This window comes from Denticeps clupeoides, chromosome 6 (genome assembly GCF_900700375.1).
Source record: "Denticeps clupeoides chromosome 6, fDenClu1.1, whole genome shotgun sequence".
In the NCBI taxonomy this organism is placed as follows: Eukaryota; Metazoa; Chordata; class Actinopteri; order Clupeiformes; family Denticipitidae; genus Denticeps; species Denticeps clupeoides.
Window position 1 is genome coordinate 15,125,627 of NC_041712.1, and position 14,115 is coordinate 15,139,741.

The window sequence follows — 14,115 nt, forward strand, 5'->3', positions numbered from 1 at the left end:
CAGTAGATCACCAGTTTCGAAAACTGCAATCGTGTCTCGTCCAGAACCACTTAAATATTCTTTTACCCCCATTCTAATGACTGGTTTGGAGTTCAGAAAATTGTTTTCACCACGTCTAGATGAGCTGTTTGTGTTAACCTACATGTAAAAGGAAAGGCCAGGCTGTATTTGACAGCACTGTTTAACCCCACTTAAAACCAATTTAAACGAGCACAAATTGTATTATACTGAATACATAAAAACTATATGCAATCACAATAATAAACATAACCAGTAAAAAATCCATAACCTGATTGAAAGTGAAGGGAATTGATTTGTGGTTATGGGTCAGAAACTACATAAAACAGTGAAAAAAGGGGATTCTTCAGTCTGCTTAATGCTGATAAAATAACCGTAATCAAATACTTTTATCCAAAACTAATTCCTACAATGCAAAAAACATTCAGCAAAATATAAACTCGTAAATAAATGTATTTACCAATCCACAATATCACCACAATGTATAATATTAAAAGGAGAAATAAGTCAAACAAAATGCACTTCTAAGTCCTTGCCAGACAGAGGTCTCTCATCTGAAAAAGAATAGGTGGACGACCCTAAAATGAATGAAATAATATCTAAATGCTGTTAACAGCCATTGAAAATTATTAAATCAGATGCCTCTTTCAGTCCAGCACAGATAGAAAGCTCTGATAAGGTTGTGGATAAGCCATTCACACGATAAAAGAGGACTTTACATCATGATTTGATGTTTACTATGTGCTATTCAGGGTATTCAAGGAGAATTGAAGTCAGCGTCAGCACACATAACAGAGGATGGAGAGCGATCTAAATAAATTATATATACATACAGTGGAGGAAATAATTATTTGACCCCTCGCTGATTTTGTAAGTTTGTCCAATGACAAAGAAATGAAAAGTCTCAGAACAGTATCATTTTAATGGCAGGTTTATTTTAACAGTGACAGATAGCACATCAAAAGGAAAAAAGACTTAATACTTAGTGGCAAAACCCTTGTTTGCAAGCACAGAGGTCAAACGTTTCTTGTAGTTGATGACCAAGTTTGCACACAGTTTAGGAGGAATTTTGGTCCACTCCTCTTTGCAGATCATCTCTAAATCACTAGGTTTCGAGGCTGTCTCTGTGCAACTTTGAGCTTCAGCTCCCTCCATAGGTTTTCTATTGGATTAAAGTCAGGAGATTGACTAGGCCACTCCATGACCTTAATGTGCTTCTTTTTGAGTGACACCTTTGTTGCCTTTGCTGTATGTTTTGGGTCATTGTCGTGCTGGAACACCATCCATCCCCACTGTCAAGCATAGAGGTGGAAATATTTTGCTTTTGGGGTGTTTTTCTACTAAGGGCACAGGACAGCTTCACCGACGGGAAAATGGACGGAGCCATGTATCGTAAAATCCTGAGCGACAACCTCCTTCCCCCTGCGGGGAAATTGACAATGGGTCATGGATGGTGTGCTGACGCTGACTTCAATTCTCCTTGAATACCCTGAATAGCACATAGTAAACATCAAATCATGATGTAAAGTCCTCTTTTATCGTGTGAATGGCTTATCCACAACCTTATCAGAGCTTTCTATCTGTGCTGGACTGAAAGAGGCATCTGATTTAATAATTTTCAATGGCTGTTAACAGCATTTAGATATTATTTCATTCATTTTAGGGTCGTCCACCTATTCTTTTTCAGATGAGAGACCTCTGTCTGGCAAGGACTTAGAAGTGCATTTTGTTTGACTTATTTCTCCTTTTAATATTATACATTGTGGTGATATTGTGGATTGGTAAATACATTTATTTACGAGTTTATATTTTGCTGAATGTTTTTTGCATTGTAGGAATTAGTTTTGGATAAAAGTATTTGATTACGGTTATTTTATCAGCATTAAGCAGACTGAAGAATCCCCTTTTTTCACTGTTTTATGTAGTTTCTGACCCATAACCACAAATCAATTCCCTTCACTTTCAATCAGGTTATGGATTTTTTACTGGTTATGTTTATTATTGTGATTGCATATAGTTTTTATGTATTCAGTATAATACAATTTGTGCTCGTTTAAATTGGTTTTAAGTGGGGTTAAACAGTGCTGTCAAATACAGCCTGGCCTTTCCTTTTACATGTAGGTTAACACAAACAGCTCATCTAGACGTGGTGAAAACAATTTTCTGAACTCCAAACCAGTCATTAGAATGGGGGTAAAAGAATATTTAAGTGGTTCTGGACGAGACACGATTGCAGTTTTCGAAACTGGTGATCTACTGTCATGCACAACCATATGTAGGGTTTACCAGGTCTGAAAAAGAGAAAAGATCCGGTTAGCAACAGTTGTGTAGACAAAAAGCCTTGTTGATGTCACAGGATAAAGGGCAGACTCAAAATGTCAGAACAACCAATGTATGAGGACAGTGTCGGGGAGTGACGGAATGCATGTACCGTTTAAATGAGAGATAATCAGAATACAGTTACTTTGTTAAAATAAATGTATTACACGGCTGTCTGATCTGCGCTGCCACCAGGACGACCATCTGCCCGTTCCAGAGCAAGCACAAGTGTGCGTAATATAGCGCGTAACAGTGCCAAACGTTACCACAAAACATTCCATTTTCTCCAAGTACAGTATGAGTGCGAGGAATTTTTATAATAATTTTTATAATAATTATCTCGGTATTGTTCACTGATAAGACTTGTAACCTCATTATTTAGTAAACTTAGTGTTTTTTTTTTGTTTGTTTGTTTTTTTTTTGTTTTTGCAAGCATTAGAAAAGCAGCACCTCATATGTTTATGCCAATTGTTAGCCAATTATTGGATTTTTGGGGGGGATTTAAGTTTTTCAACCAAACAGTTCAGCACTGACACCTTAGAGGGTTCTTGTAAATGGCCATGAAGTAATGTTGCTGGGTTGCATTAAAACATATATTGTGTTGTGTTTAAAAAGATATGTGGTGGCAAGGTTTAAAGTGCATTTTGTCATTGTCACATCAAGTTTAAAATATCTGATTTGTATTGAAGGATCTTTAGTATTTTTAAGTTATTTGTGGAAGAGTAACACTGACAGTAAATGCCAAAAAGTATATTTAAATTTTTTATTTTATTATTATTATTTTTTTTATTCTACATTATTAACTAGAAAACTGAAGATTGGAGAATTATCAAAACAATTTAACATTCAGCTGGTAGGGTCAAAATGTGGTGTAATCAACATGTAAGCATGGATGCATCCGACCCTGGATCTAGTGGTTCAGGCTGGTGTTGGTCTCTCAGGGGGACTGTCCATGTAACTACCGATTGTAAGTCACTCTGGATAAGGCTGTCTGATAAATACCATAGATGTACACATAAATTAGTATTGCTGCTGACATGTCCATCCCCTTATTACCACAGTGTATCCCCTTTTGATGGCTACTTAAATACAGCATAATACACCAAGTCACAAAGCTCAAACCATCTCAGACTAGTTACTTGAACAGGACATTGAGTTCGCTATACTCTACATTCACCAGGTCTCGATCCAAACAGAACACCTTCGGATATTGGCTTTGGATATCATAGACAGCCAGCAGACAAATCTGCCGCAGCTACATGATGCTATCATGTCTCTATGGACCAATATATCTGAGGAATATTTCCACCCCTTTTTTGAGGCTATGCCATGAAGAATAAGGTGGTTCTAAAGGCATAAGGTGGTCCACCCGAGTACTAACGAGGTCTACCTAATAATATGACCAGCGAGAATCAATCATACAGATAGAAAATCTACAAACAATGAAGCACTTCAGCATCAGAAGGATAAAAAAAAAATACAAATATACTGTAGAAAAAAATATACAAATAAATGAAACTTTAAATTCTTTGTTATTATAGCCCTAAAGTTGCAAGCCCCCTCCCTAAAAATCACACCCCTTGATACGATTTCAGAAAATATGAAATTGTTAACATGAGAAATTTATTTGAAGTTACTTGATAATAATATGAAAAATCATGTCTAAAATATATATATGTCTGATGTGAACTATATTAAAAAGTGGTTAGAAAGTGTGTAGGTATATTTTTCAATATTATCATTACATAATCCATAGTGGAAAAACATGATTAAAAAGAATGTTGAAAAGTTTTTTCATGTTCATAAATATATCAGTTTGATAAACAGAAGTCTGTGTGAGGTTCGTTAAATAGAAATTATAGTTTGTTAACGTTTTTGTGCGGCAAACCAAAGATGAGACACCTTTGGAGAACGGTTTGTTCATAAAACAGTGTTACAATTAGTTTTTGTGTGGCATATCATCTGAAAACCATAGATGAGACACCTTTGGAGAAAGGTTTGTTCATAAATCAGCATTATGATTAGTTTTATTTTAGCAAGGAAAAGAAAAAGTCTGTTTGTGTGTGTGTGTGTGAACAGGTTATGTCCTGTGTCAATGGTGTGATGCTTCCTACATACCATTATCTGATGTATCTTTTGGAAAATGACTGATGGGATAACATATTCAGTAAGTATATGAACAGTGTTTGCGTTGTATTAAAATTAGTATTGTGTTTAGTATGTGTTTAACACTGAAACAATAGGTTGAGTAAAACCTTGAGTGAAAAACATGGTTTCTGTTTTAAAAGATAGTCTAAGGGTGTGTGAACTGTGGGTCTGTGTCATTGATATGAGGGGTCGTAAACCATCAACAATGGTCATTTTTGCAAACATCAGTTTCAAGCGAGCACTAAATAGTAGTTGGTTATCTGCTGGGTGGTGAAGACCTTGTTACTGCAAATGAGGAGCGGTCACAAGCTGGGATAGTTTCAGAGGAAATTAACATTGTTAATAAATGTAGGATTTTATTTCTGAAAAGAATCTTGAAAAAAAAATACAACATTTTCATGTTCATAAATATATCAGTTTGATAAAAGTCCTACTGCACCTTAAAACCTTTTCGTAGAAAAACAGAAGGTGTTAAAAACATTATGTAATTCATTGTTTGTTTATTCATTATCAATCAGTGTATGGTTCAACTAAAGAAAAATTATAGTTTATTAACGTTTTGTGTGTCATATCATCTGAAAACCATAGATGAAATACCTCAGGCATGTTCATAAATCAGCATTATGATTAGTTTTATTTTAGCAAGGAAAAGAAAAAGTCTGTTTGTGTATGTGTGTGTGTGTGTACAGGTTATGTCCTGTGTCAATGGTGTGATGCTTCCTACATACCATTATGTGATGTATCTTTTGGAAAATGACTGATGGTTGAGTTAAAACCTTGAGTGAAAAACAAGGTTTCTGTTTTAAAAGATAGTCTAAGGGTGTGTGAACTGTGGATCTGTGTCATTGATGTGAGGGGTCGTAAACCACCAACAATGGTCATTTTTGCAAACATCAGTTTCAAGCGAGCACTAAATAGTAGTTGGTTATCTGCTGGGTGGTGAAGACCTTGTTACTGCCAATGAGGAGCGGTCACAAGCTGGGATAGTTTCAGAGGAAATTAACATTGTTAATAATGTAGGATTTTATTTTCTGAAAAGAATCTTGAAAAAAAAAAAATGTTCATGATCATAAATATATCAGTTTGATAAACAAAAGCCTGTGTATGGTTCAACTAAATAAAAATTATAGTTTATTAACGTTTTGTGTGTCATATCATCTGAAAACCATAAATGAAATACCTCTGGCTTGTTCATAAACAGCGTGACGATTAGTTTTTATTTTAGCAAGGAAAAGAAAAAGTCTGTTTTCTGTATGTGTGTGTGTGTGTGTGTGTGTGTGTGTGTGTGTGTGTGTTGTGTGTCAATCATACAAATAGTAAATCTATGAACAGTGAAGCCCTTCAGCATCAGAAGGTTTAAAAAAATACAAATATACTGTAGAAAAAAATAACTGAAACTTTAAATTCTTGATATTATAGCCCTAAAAGTCGCAACCCCCCTCTCTAAAAATCAGACCCCTTGATACGATTTTAGAAAATATGAAATTGTTAACATAAGAAATTTATTTAGAAATTTTGAGAAAGTTACTTGATAATAAAATTAAAAATCGTGTCTAAAATATATATATGTCTGATGTGAACTACAACAACTACAAAAAGTGGTTAGAAGTGTGTAGGTATATTTTTCAATATTATCATTACATAATCCAAAGTGGAAAAAAAAAAAAAAAAAAAAAACATGATTAAAAAGAATAGTGGTTTTAAAGTAGGATTTGAGAAGTTTTTTCATGTTCATAAATAAATCAGTTTGATAAACAGAAGTCTGTGTGTGGTTCAATTAAATAGAAATTATAGTTTGTTAACGTTTCTGTGAGAAAGGTTTGTTCATAAAACAGTGTTATTAGTTTTATTTTAGCAAGAAAAAGAAAAAGTCTGTGTGTGTGTGTGTGTGTGTGCGCGCGCGTGTGTGTGTGTGTGCGTGTCAGTGATGTGATGCCTCCTACATACCATTGTGTGATGTATCTTTTGGAAAAAAACGACTGAAAACAACTTGTAAACAAGTGATAAGGAAACATGTTTTAAAAGTTAGTCTAAGTGTATATGACATCTGTAATGCGACACAAGGGAGTGAGCAATAGAGTGGGGCCAGAAGGTGCTGTGATGCTTCCTACATACAAAATGGGATTCTACCATATTCAGTCAGTATATGAATAGCGTATGCGTTTGTATTTTTAAAATAAGTTTGTGTAAGTATTGTGTTTAAACGTGTTAAACACTGAAACAGTAGTTGAGTAAAACCATACACTTAAAAATAAGGTTTCTGTTTTAAAAGTAGAGGTATACCGGTTTATGACCTCTCCCACAACAGCCAGTTTGTAAACAAGTGATAAGACATCTGTTTTTTTTTAAAAGCCTGTCTAAGTGTTTATGTAAGAATGGACATCGCGGGAACATACTTGTCTTACATAACAGATGTCCGAAGGGGGAAGGATGGAAGGAGGTCATAAATTACGCGCAGGGTCCGATGGAGAAGGCAGAAAGGGAGAAGGCCATAAATTACGCGCACAGTGTCCAGTGTCCAGTGGAGAAGGGGAGAATGTAGAAGGGTAGATGGTCATAAATAACGCGCTTTTTCCTCATACAGATATGTCATCAATCATTTTTGACATAAAGTATATAATTATTACTACTCATGGTTGGTGCTGTTTGCATTTCTGTAATAATTATTTTTGACATGTGTCAAAGGGGCCCTGAATGGATGTGTTGGGCACCTAAGCCCTGTTTAATCAGGCTTTAAAAGTCTGCTCTCCTTGTTCAGAGCAAGGTGGGGAAAATGAGAAGCAAAACTCCTCTTGCTTGTGGGTATTGTTCTTGGAAGACCTTTATGTGTAACCTTCATTACAATTTTAATCGGATGTTGTAACTCCAAGCCAGGGAAGTGATTAAGGAAAATGTCCCCCCTGACAGTTGTTAATGTCTCCTTTGATTTGGTGGTAATTTGAAATGGAGGGGGTGGGGCTGGCGGAGGATTACAAGCGCTGGGTTTAACTGCGAAATGTGTTGATTCGGAGTAATGACTTTCTTTCCTTTTGCAATTTACATTATTTCTGCTGATGCACCGAAATGGATGCATTGTCTTAGTCAGTGCATTTCTTACCACTGCCTCTCAGGGTAATTGTACCCCCTCAACGTAAAAAGGCAATTTGTGCAGTTTAGATGGTAATCCCCCTTGATGGGAGTTTTGACATTTCCGTAGTCTTTGAAATGAGGTGTCTTAATTTCTCTTGTATTGCAGAGACTATGGGAATGCAATTTATGGTTGTGTAATTTATCAAGTACAAGTCTGAAAATGTAACCAGGCGGAGGGAGCGGTTCTACCTCCAATTACAAGAGAAAAAAAAAAAATCACACCGAATTACAGTGATTAATAAATTGCACCATGTAAGTGGTTTCCCCAGCCATGTGCGACTCCATGAATGGATTTTGAAATATTTTTACATAGTTCATAACACTGCTTTATAGGTTTGTATCACCAGTACTTTCAATTTTGAGTTCAGTGAGAATAACTACAATTAAAAGAAATACCTATAAATCTAGATTACATTACATTATACTTAATGTATTACTCTATTTGACAAAATGTATTAAAAAGTGATGCTGTCAATAAAGACAAAAAAGAGAACACAAAAGAAAAAAACGGGGAAGGGAAGTACATGGAGCCAAATACAATACTTTATAATGATTAATGTTTTAATGTTGGCTTTTTTATTTGCATGAACGGAATCCATGTTGATTTATGGAATTAATATTACTTAATTGTGGCAAAGTAATTAAAAAAATTATTTATTTAGATTTTCAATTATGCTACCTACCTTATCACCATTATATTAAAATAAAATAATTTTATATGTTTTCTCAACAAAGATAAATGAGAATGCAGTACTGTACTCCTCTGTGTATAGTTCAGCTGTAATTCGTATGATTGATGTTTTGTAGCAGATATTCACTGATGTGAATGCCGGTGGTGCTTAACATTAAATCTAACTTGATTACAGCTCATCCTGTAAGATGTTCTCATATGAATCTCAACAATAAGAACCTGCTCAAATGTTGAGATTCACGTGAGAACATAATACCGGGTCATTTTATCACTGTTAAAATATCCTTTTGTTTTTCTTTAATGAAACTAAAGTTTTAAACCGTGCCCCAGGTTATAAAGAGGTGAATGCCAGCGGGAAGACGTTCACAGTGAAGAGCTCACTGCAGATGCACGTGGACCGTGATGACGATGGTGTGGCCTACACTTGCCGAGTGGACCACGTTTCCCTTGCTACCATTCCCCAACAAGCTACTGAGGTTTTAGAGGTTCAATGTAAGTGTTGTTAGTCCTGTGCAGAAAAAAATGCATTTTATGTGTTAGTAAAGTGGTTTTTGTAGCTTTACTTTAGTTTGGTCTCTTGATCTTTCTCGCCAATATTTTCCAATCCCATTTCCTTGCAGATGCTCCTCGTGTGCAGATTAAGCACACATTAACATTCCCCCAGGAAGGCCAGTACATGAAGCTGGAGTGCGTCTCCAGAGGAAACCCATCGTAAGTCCCTCATTCTTCTTCCCAGAAACACACCCCACACACACACGCTCCTGTGACATGGCTGTTGTTGCCGGTGTGTAGGCCGGATCCCGTGTTGTGGACGAAAGATGGGGGCGAGCTGCCCGACCGGGACAGGATGATCGTAGAGGGACGGGAGCTCACTATCACTTCGCTGAACAAAACCGACAACGGCACGTACCGCTGTGAAGCCAGCAATCACCTGGGGACCGATCACGACGAATATAAACTCTTCGTCTACGGTGAGTGCCTGTCTCTGCGTTGATGAGTCGCTCAGCGCTAAAGTCTTCTGGCTCCGGAGTTTTTTCTGCAGCCCACATAGAGCGCCGTGATTACTTTTCTCATTGATCTCGCGGCTGACTTTTAATACGTTTGAGGTTGTTCTGATACTGTTGCGTTGATGGGTGCCTCAGGATGGAAAGATTAGGAAAGAGTGATGAGAATGGCGGAGAGACAGATTGCTTTACTCCTCCACAGCATATGGAAGCGCCAGTGACGCTGTTTCATAATATAGCGGGCACTTCACTGCACATCTGCCCGTCTTTGTTACAAGCCATTAAGTGCAGGAGATTTTATTAGCGAGGCAGGTAAACTCAGTTGGAATGAGAGTTGTGAGGATTGCAAAGGCAGGTTTTCTCTGCATCAGCGATGGGCTTTATTTGCTGAGAACAAGCTAAACACCTTTAGAATGAATGTCTCTAGATTTAAAATGTAATAATAACTCTCCAGCACAACGCTATTGTACAGTTCAATAGTATTTGTTAATCATTTTTTATTGATTCAATTTTAATCAGAAACACAAGAAGCAAAAGGAATACTTTAGAGTATGAAATTGAGGGTAGATACTCACAGTTGTTGAGCAATATAAAACATAAAAGAATATTGATTACATTAAATTGCCATCTTACCAATTATTGACAAGATGTTACTAAGTGCAATATGTAATAATTAGACCATCATACACTACAATTTAAAGCTTTGGATGCCCACACTCATTTATTGGTCTTGTATAGACACCAGACTATGAGATAACACACGTTGTTGTTGTGGATTGACTTGAGTAATCATGATTCAATTTAATTCATTTTTAATATTAATCACATTTTATTTTGCATTAGCAAACACACTCAAGAAAAAATTGAATATATATGCACTTAACATGTTTACTGAGCCTGACGATATTAATCCATGACTATATTAATAGGTCTGCAGTTTTTTGCAATCCACGTGCTGTATCAGTCAGTTTGTTCGAGGTAGATTTACTGCAACACCAACACTCAGCGAGAGTGGCTTATCACCAACACGTTAGTGCTTGCAACACCCCCGACTACCGCATGCTTCGTGTTAATGGTGTAGTTTAAGATGGAAGTGCTTCAGTGCAAAGAACATTCCTTCCTACACAATGTACAGAATACTTTATGTTCTTTCTGTTCTGTCTTGTTTTTTTATACTCAAACATCCCTTCGAGAGGGCCAATGTGCTGTTTATTGAGCTAATGGGTTCTGCTGCCTGTCAGTCCCAGATCAACTGGCCATTTGCGCATGGCGAAGGTAACTCTTGGACAAACTGACTGAAATGCGTTGATAGTGACATTTCAGGGATTTTGTGTCAATCTGCTCTGCAGATGGGTTAATTGCAATACAAGTTTTAATAAAATTCATCATGATGATGGATTAGTGTTAACATGTTAATTTATACATTCCTAGTAATAAACAAATGAAATAGCAGGCTGCTGTGATGGCAGAATTTCACACTCTTGCTTTGTTAGACAACAAGAATGGTTTCCAACAGTCCTAAAGGTTTATGCTGAACACTTTCTTATCATTTACTCATGTTAATGAGCCTTTGATGATGACTATAGTGAACAGAGCTCAGTTTTTTTTGCATTAGATTCTTCAAAATGGCCTTCATCTTAGTCTCCATAACCACCACAGATTATATTAACTTTTGACTGGTACTGTACGTCCTGTGAGAAGGTGAACAAGCCAAACATAACTTTAGAGTGACTGATAATAAGAAGCTGATTCATGTGCTGATTCGTTTAGAATAACTGATTGTTTTGGTTTTTAATGGAAACCGTTCTTCATCTTATCTACTGATATCTGCACAAGACCTTCACCAGTATTACCTAAAGGTGCATATTCGCAGATGTAATATGTGAAGAGGGCCTGTTTCAGTACCAGCAGATGTTGGATGTGGGCCATTGCTTCACCGTGAGTGATTGTTTGATAGACAGCCAGCCAGTGTTCTCCAGTGTTCTGTCTCCCTGTTACATATCATGGCTCCCTGGGTGATCACCGGTCGAAGTTGCACTTTCCACACTGGCTTTCAGAAATAAGGAGGTAGTTTGCGACTCTCACTGAAGTGAGACATGAATCCAGATCATGAATTTGAACGCAATTAATCCAGCAGCAAGGTCCCCGTGGATCAGCACCATTCCTCCTCTTTTACTCTGGGCCCATCTGGCTGCTCTGAGCTCAGCTGGAGAGTCACTCCGCCACACCAAAGCAATCATCATAAAGAGCAGAGGGCGATCGAGACGCTGCGCCTCTCTCTTTAGTTGATTCCTAGTTTATCTGTAGTTTCTCGGGTTTAATAAAATTTATTTTTGTTTCAGGAGGCTAAATTAGGACTCAGGCATGCAAAAGTCTACCAATTAAAAGTTGAAAACAAAAGTTTTTTCTTCCCCCACCCCTCTTTAAAAAAAAAGACAAACAAGAGGGCAGGGAACAGTAAAAGTATTTCAACAAACAGAATCCTAGAGCTGTGGCCAAAAATAATTACTGGCCTCAAACCCAAAGCTCATACTTTTTCACCATCCTGATCTATACAGAAAAGAACCACAAAAAAAAAAAAAAAAGAACAGAGGAGAAGGAGGAATCATTAAACTCAACCACATGAAGAGGTTACAGTAATGGAGCAATTGCCTGCAGGGCAATATTCACGAAGAGCTTCATGCACAGGGGCCCAGGAAAACGTGCCAGCGCTCAGAAGCAGGGACGGCTGGTTCCTACTTCAAGGAGCGGTTTTAAAAAAACACACTCAGCCTGTGGAACCCACCGCTAACAGCTGCTACCTGCCTGGAAGTTAAATGAAAGCTGTTCAGCTTGTGCTTAATATTCCTGCTCTTAGAGCTCAATCACTGTGAACGCCACTCTTACAAATCCTGCTAGCAGCTTAACCCCATGTTGCCCTGGATGGACTGATGGGGACAATGGGAGCACGTCACCCTGGACAAGTGTATTATATACATTAGCAAATGTACATATTAGAGTCGTCATAATTACCAGACACGGGAGCAACGCACTTCCAGTGTGTCTGAAGTTTTTTTTTTTTTTTTATGGAAATCGGGTGCCAACAGACTTTTTGAAAAGAAAAAGTCGCCCGAAAAGAAAGTAATTTTTAAAAAATGACCCGATTATCTCTCTTCATCTGAGATGCGTTTCTGTCGTAGATTTAATTATTGTAGCATATGCATATACAGCAAGTAGTTTTTTTCTGGTTCTTCTTTTTAGTTCTCACAGGAACCTCTTTAAAAAATGACCGATTCTGATTGGCCAGAGATTCATCATGCCTGGCTTACGGCAAAGTCAGTGTAAGCTGTCCATCAGGGATATCTGCTCCTGTGGCTGGAGGCTCTGTGAGAGGAGCAGAGACGAGCCTCCTTGTGAATAAAAGAATAATGGTAGCCCACTGTCACTGGGCTACCAGTGACAGTGGATTGGCACACTGTCCATGGTACCATGTGTTCACCTGCTGGAAACAGCTGCAAGCGCGATGGCGGTGCTGGCCGAGGTGCTGAAAGACACTACTGAGTCCTCGACACGTTTTACAAGATGGCCCAAAGGTCAAAGGGCAACCTGCGGTCAGTCGTCACCAGCTGTTGTCTCGCTCTGGTGAGGAGCAGGACCATGCAAATGTGACGTTCACCCGGCGAAAACCTGACGTCCTTAGGCTGCCTTCAGGATGCTTCTCTTGCCAAATGCCACAGCTTCCACTTCCCTGTTTTCTCCCGTCCCTTTTTTTATCCTGTTCCGCGAAAAGGTCTTAAGAAAATTTAATTAGCACTTATGGTGGAATGGAAGAGTCGACTCCCGGGCTCCTGAAAATGTCAGGACAATGTAACAACAAGCATAACCAAAGCACTTAATGATGTTGATGGTCTGAAACTGACAACTCCACAGTGGGGGAAAAAGCTAATTGGGTGCCATAAATATAGAGTACCTAGTCTGAATTCATTACTGTCTTTTCAAAATGGCACAGCTTGTTCTTTTCCTTCATCTGTGATTAGAGCATATTCCATCGCTTCACAGGTTCCTTCATTATTTCCATGATACGGAACTCTAACAGAATTCAGCCTACAGAAGACACTTAAAGCCACATTTATTTCCGTGGTGAAGATGAGAAAATGGCTGGGGAAGCATCTTGATGGATACTGGATGACAGTCTAAATGTCTGGTTTCCCAGGATAACACTTCCAACTTTATCTTTATTATGAAGACTGATTCAGAAATATGAAGACTAAATCACAACTGATTTAGTGATATTTATCCATGACAATATTAACAGGTCTGCAGTTTTTTGCAATCCACTTGCTGTATCAGTCAGTTTGTTCAAGGTAGACTTTTTACGACACCAACACTCAGCGAGAGTGGTTGTAGTTTAAGATGGAAGTGCTAAAATGCAAAGAGAATTCCTTCCTACACAATGTACAGAATACTTTATGTTCCTTCTGTTCTGTCCTGTTTTTTTATATCCCTTCGAGAGGGCCAATGTGCTGTTTATTGTCTCCCATATTGAGCTAATTGGTTCTGCTGCCTGTCAGTCCCAGATCAACTGGCCATTTGCGCATGGCGAAGGTAACTCTACTTGGACAAACTGACTGAAATGCGTTGATAGTGACATTTCAGGGATTTTGTGTCATTCTGCTCTGCAGATGGGTTAATTGAAATACAAATCTTAATCAAATTAATCACGATGATGGATTAATCTGTGTTAACATGTTAATTTATACAGTCATAGTAATAAACAAATAAAATAGCAGGCAGCTGTGAAGGCAGCATTTCACACTCTTGCTTTCT

At 37.7% G+C, this 14,115-nt stretch overlaps 1 protein-coding gene across 4 annotated transcripts in view; it reads left to right on the forward strand.

Moving 5' to 3' along the window:
• Positions 1–14,115, forward strand: part of cadm2a (cell adhesion molecule 2a) — a 301,114-nt gene that overhangs the window by 267,655 nt on the left and 19,344 nt on the right. For all 4 annotated transcript variants that reach the window (XM_028984402.1, XM_028984403.1, XM_028984405.1 and 1 more), the window contains 3 exons: positions 8,636–8,797; positions 8,926–9,016; positions 9,098–9,276. In XM_028984402.1, the coding sequence (XP_028840235.1) occupies positions 8,636–8,797; positions 8,926–9,016; positions 9,098–9,276 (432 nt within the window). The remainder of the gene's footprint in view (positions 1–8,635; positions 8,798–8,925; positions 9,017–9,097; positions 9,277–14,115) is intronic.